The sequence below is a fragment of the Hordeum vulgare genome, chromosome 5H, assembly GCF_904849725.1.
Source record: "Hordeum vulgare subsp. vulgare chromosome 5H, MorexV3_pseudomolecules_assembly, whole genome shotgun sequence".
Lineage (NCBI taxonomy): Eukaryota > Viridiplantae > Streptophyta > Magnoliopsida > Poales > Poaceae > Hordeum > Hordeum vulgare.
The window spans coordinates 270517906-270522945 of record NC_058522.1 but is presented as its reverse complement, the minus strand read 5'-3'; the positions used below and the strand labels follow the sequence as shown (position 1 = coordinate 270522945).

Sequence of the window (5040 nt, the reverse complement as noted above, 5' to 3'; positions counted from 1 at the left end):
TGGCACTTGGCAGCTTCGCCATGAATACACACGGAGGGCAACCACGGAAATACGAGTAAAATTGGCCTTACAAATGTGTCTAGGTTCCCATCTTATAGATTTCCCCTGTTTTCTTGTACAAAAGTTGTTATAAGTTCAGGAAATATGATTGTTTTTGAAGTATGCATTTTTTTTAAACTAACTTTATGATGTGCATCACAAGAAGAGACTAAGGTTGGAGGGATGTGGAAGGAAGTGAAGAGAGGAAGAGGACGGAGGGTCCTTGCTGTTGCATTAATAGCAAGTAAAGAGAAGCATTGACCTCTCCTCCATACTTGAGAAACCCCTCCTATATAATGACCTTCGGACCTTTCAAAGTCCTCAAACAAATACACATCGCAGCAGTTGCGCAAGTCTTTTCTCCCCCTCTCCTCTTCTCTTCACGAGATTCAGGTAGCAACTCTGCTTTTCCTTGTGTTCTTCCTCATGTATGTTATGCAGCAGTACTTCTATTTCGCTCACCAAAAGAGGAAATTTATTTTGTTATCTAATATATTCTTATTTGTGCAGTGTGATTGTCTGTGAGTCATGGACCGCAGCAATGGCAACGGCGGCGTGAGGAACGGCGCGAGGCTGGAGCTGCAGCTGAATCTGTCGCCGCCGGTGGGGATGGAGGTGAACGGCCATGACGACAGCGGCTCGTCGTCGCCAAGCTCCTGCGTGTCGTCGGACGGCAGCCCTGGAAGCAAGTCGCCGATGGTGATCGGGGCCTGCACCCGGTGCCTCATGTACTGCATGGTGGCCAAGAAAGATTACCCCACCTGCATCAACTGCAAGCAGCCCTGCCTCGTGGACCTGCTCCAGAACGGAGGCGCCGGTGCGGGCGCCTCCGCGGACGGCGACAAGAAGCGCGGCAAGCGCAAGTGAAGAAATATCAACGGTGCGGGCGCGTGCCCGTCCAGTGGATGCTCATACGGATGGTTAGCTCGATCAGGCAATGAGCGAATCTTGAGCCTGGAGGAGTGAGTGACCGCCGTCGGATCATCCACTGTACAGGGTTGGGTCTCTTGAGTAACAGGCTACTTAGCTTAAGTAGTTACTTTCTTTTATGTTGCTGGGTTGCAATGGGTTGGTTAGTTTAATTAGCATTATGGCTAGTTTTCGATTGATTTTGTTGTAGCAGTGGTCTTCTAAGTTTGTAGTGCCCTGTTTGGCTGAAGAAATGCAAGACCTAACTAACGGTATGCAGCAGCTAAGCTAGCGATGGTTGTTTCCAATAATTTCTAGTCAGCTGTGTTTTCTCCACATAATTTCTTTTTACTTCAAAGACTTCATTTAATTAAGATTCAAGCGGCAGCCCGCTTATCCCGCGAAACACAACCATTACTAGCTATAATAAAGTGCCAAGTTAACACCAATTTTGTACTGTGATCGATACTGTCCGCGAAACCCGTTTCCGTGCGCTTGCATCCTGAGGTGCGATGGTTCGAACCGAAGGACGATGTTGTGTTCCTTCTCCCCATAGGTGTACCTAATGCAAGGTTCATTTTTGACGGCGACTATGTCTCTGTTGTGTCCTTGATTTTTGTGATCCTAATATGGAGTGTTCCGTCTCTAACAAGTTATAATCTGTATTGTCATTTCTGTAGTTGCTTTTGAAGGCTGTAGTTCATGTTTGCTTTTCAGTGATCCCCACTATACCAGTTTGGTCGTTGTAATTTGGATGTGTTGTAATTCAAAGTCGGACTCGAGCCATCATTCTAAAAAAAGTACTTGAGCCTTGCATAACTCTATTCGTCGTCCAGTAAAACTACTTCAGATGCCGTGAGCACTATCCGATCGAGAACCTACGACTCAGATCGACTGTCGGGTGAGGCATGGACTGTCTAAACACAGCAGGATCGATCTCTACAAAGTACAGGTACCGGTGCTCCCTGCGGGACTGACACACACGCTAAAGAAAGCAAAGGATGGATCAACAAGAGCATCATGACCCAATTATATACGACACACACATCTCTGCGCGCTAGAGTTGCACTTCAAGTGCTTCTACACAAAGGTCGGGTGCATGTCTTGGAAGAAATAGATCCTACACACGCAACCCCATGGGTTTCTTCAGGCACGGTCTGATCAAAAGGGAGATTAAGAAAAAGACTGACATATCCTAAAACCTCTCCATCGGCATGAGAATTCAGCTGTCGTGGAAGGTAGCTAGTTCGGTTGAAGACTTGAATTCGACACATAGAGATAGTAACAAATTCACATGAATGCATGCAGTTGGGGCATTGCATGCAGTAATGGCATGCGGTGCAATGCAATGCAATTCAGTGCAACTTAGCTCCTCGCAGGGCCGGATGGATTTCGCCAAGAGACGTTGGTAGTAGTGGTATTGGAGGGTAAGGAGGAGAGTACGTACTCCTTAGCTGGCTCTATTTATTTCAGCATCTCTAGGTGCACCTCGTCGTTTGCGATTTCTACGTGATTACAAATGCATCATAATGTCCAAGTGGACGGACACACATATGCATCGCCTGCATGCATATGCACTTCCCCCATCCGCATGCACGCGCTAAGCTATAGCCATATAGCCATTTGCGGTTTAAAGGCACCTACAGAGTTATTTTGTAATGGCTTCTCCTCTGCTGCCTGCCCCTCACTGGAGACATCATCATAATTAATCACATCATTGTAAAAGGACCAATCAATGGTATATGTATAGCAGTCTAGCAGATGTACCGCAAGAAACCGTGAGAAGCTAGAAGGGTAGAGCATCTCCAGCAGATTTGCCAAGTTTTGTTACCTACAATCTGTTTTAGGTAATAGGAGAAACAATAAGTTGGGAAGAATATTCCTTTTGTGCAAATACACTCAAGATTATCTCTAAGTTTATCATATAATAGTTCAATGTATGCCACAACAAACTATATGAAATTTAAATTCAAATTCAAACATAAAACATAATGGAGCATAACACAAAGCATACTTTAAAATAAAAGACGACGCTTGTCTAAGAGGGCAAAGGCATCTAAACATAAAAATGGTTCATCATGAGAGGTATATTTTGGAATAGCACAGGTCTTGATGACTTGGCTAAACACGAACATATTGCCGATTGTGTAAGGGATCATGCGTTGGACTTTGTGGCCATCACCTAGTCGGGTAAACGTGATTTCCAAATACGTGATCTTGACCACTTTTCATGTGGTTATGATTATGTATGGCATGTCTTACCCAAGTCTAGAAGGTCGGGTGGACTTTTGCTTGGCATCCACTCGACATACCTGGAACTTTTGTCCACATAGAAGGGTGAATATCACATCAAATTTCACCTTCGAAACAAGTCCGACAACTTCCTTTGGAGCATGGTGGCCATATATGGCGCCACTCAAGAGGAGTTTAAGTCCGCTTTTCTTAAGGAACTTGTTAATACCTATCGGGATAATCCTCACCCCATGTTAGTTCAGAGGGGGGGATTTCAATATCCTTTGATAACAGCAGGGAAAAAATAATGATTGGTTTGATAGTAGACGGCCTTTCCTTTTCAATGATGTCATTGACAACTTGGACCCGCGGGAGCTCACTATGTCTGGTCGTCACTACACGTGAGACAATACTCGATGTATTCCAACTTATGAAAAACTTGACCGGGTGCTAGTAACCATCGACTCGGAATATAAATATCCCCTTGCCTTGGTTCGTGCGCTAGAAATAAATGAGGCCTTATCAGATCATGCTCCATTACTAACTGATTTTGGCCAAACTACTCCAAGCTCTAGGACTCCACAGTTTAAATTCAAACTGGGATGGATCACTAGAGAAAGATTTCATGCCCTGGTTAAGAAGGTGTGGGAGCATCAACATAGGGGTAACACACCCATTCAACGATGGGACAATCAAATCCGTGCATTGCATGGACTCCTTCGTGGATGGGCTAGACATGCCGCTAGCATATACAAAAAAGAAAAGGTGAACTGTCTACATTAATTGATACCATTGATACAACTACGGACATGAGGCCCCTTTTGTTGTTGAGATTGAGCAAAAAAGTCGTCTAAATGAGTAGATTGTTCGCCTTTTATGCGAGGAAGAGATTAAATGGTACCAACGATGCAAGGCCGACTCGCTTGTTCAAAGGGATGACAATATGAAATACTTTCAAATGTTGGCAAATGGCGGACATAGAAGGAAACGTATTTTTGCACTTGACCATGACAAAAGTCGTATCGAGGGCGATGTACCGCTTAGAAACTTCATTACTAAGTACTACAAACACTTGTGCAGAAAATCCTAGCTAAGGTGTGGCAAAAAGGGACCTGCTCGTGTGGACACCCGACACCACCAATATGGTGCCACTTTTAAAATATAGTGGTGGTGTTGGAGACTACGCTAGAAGTATTTTGAGTACCTATGGCGTTCGAGAGAGTTGCACGTTGGAACTATAATATTTAGCTAATAAAAAATACTACCAGCTTCACAAACTAAAAGTTTCAGCAATTCACAAAATAGTACCGGCTAGCTTCAGAAACTAAACATAATGTACCAAATTCACAAAAGAGAAGTAGCAACTTCACATGTATCTAGCTATGTCCCCCCTCTCGACACTAACTACATTCCTCTAAGGACTAACTTAAGCTCACGAAGCTTATTCCTATTCATCTGCCCCTCTATGATGTAATGTTCTTTCTCCGCCTTCAGATGAGTCTTCTCCTTTTTTGATACTTGTATTTCCTTCTTGAGCTCTGTTATCTCGAGGTTCAGCAAGTCGACCTGACATTCTAGATTCAAAATCTTGTGGTAGACAATGTATTTGTCGTTAATAACCTTGTCCTTCTCCTTCTTCAGTGAGTCATTCAACTCCTGCAAGGCCTTCATGGTAGACTGACGTGCCACGGTCAACTTGTGATTGAGCATGTCCCTGTCACATGTCTCCTGCACAATGAGTGCTGGAGAAGGCGGACCAGCTAGTATGTATGTCTGGCAAGGGTTTCAAATCATCAATAATTAATTAATGGTTAGATTTATGGATGTTTGCAATGCTAGAACATGCATGTTTTTTGTAAC

The 5040-nt window shown here is 44.0% G+C and overlaps 1 protein-coding gene across 1 annotated transcript; it reads left to right on the top strand.

Annotated features, from left to right (window-relative positions):
- The first annotated feature begins 321 nt into the window (after positions 1-321).
- On the top strand, positions 322-1259 carry LOC123395153 (protein GL2-INTERACTING REPRESSOR 2-like). Its single transcript, XM_045090089.1, has 2 exons — positions 322-432; positions 550-1259. Exon 2 carries the CDS (start codon positions 568-570, stop codon positions 904-906), a length of 339 nt encoding a protein of 112 aa, XP_044946024.1. The 5' UTR covers positions 322-432; positions 550-567; the 3' UTR covers positions 907-1259.
- The last annotated feature ends 3781 nt before the right edge of the window (positions 1260-5040 follow it).

Excerpts from the sequence above, each read along its gene's own strand:
- LOC123395153 (XM_045090089.1), top strand. The coding sequence starts at position 568 with ATGGACCGCAGCAATGGCAACGGCGGCGTGAGGAACGGCGCGAGGCTG.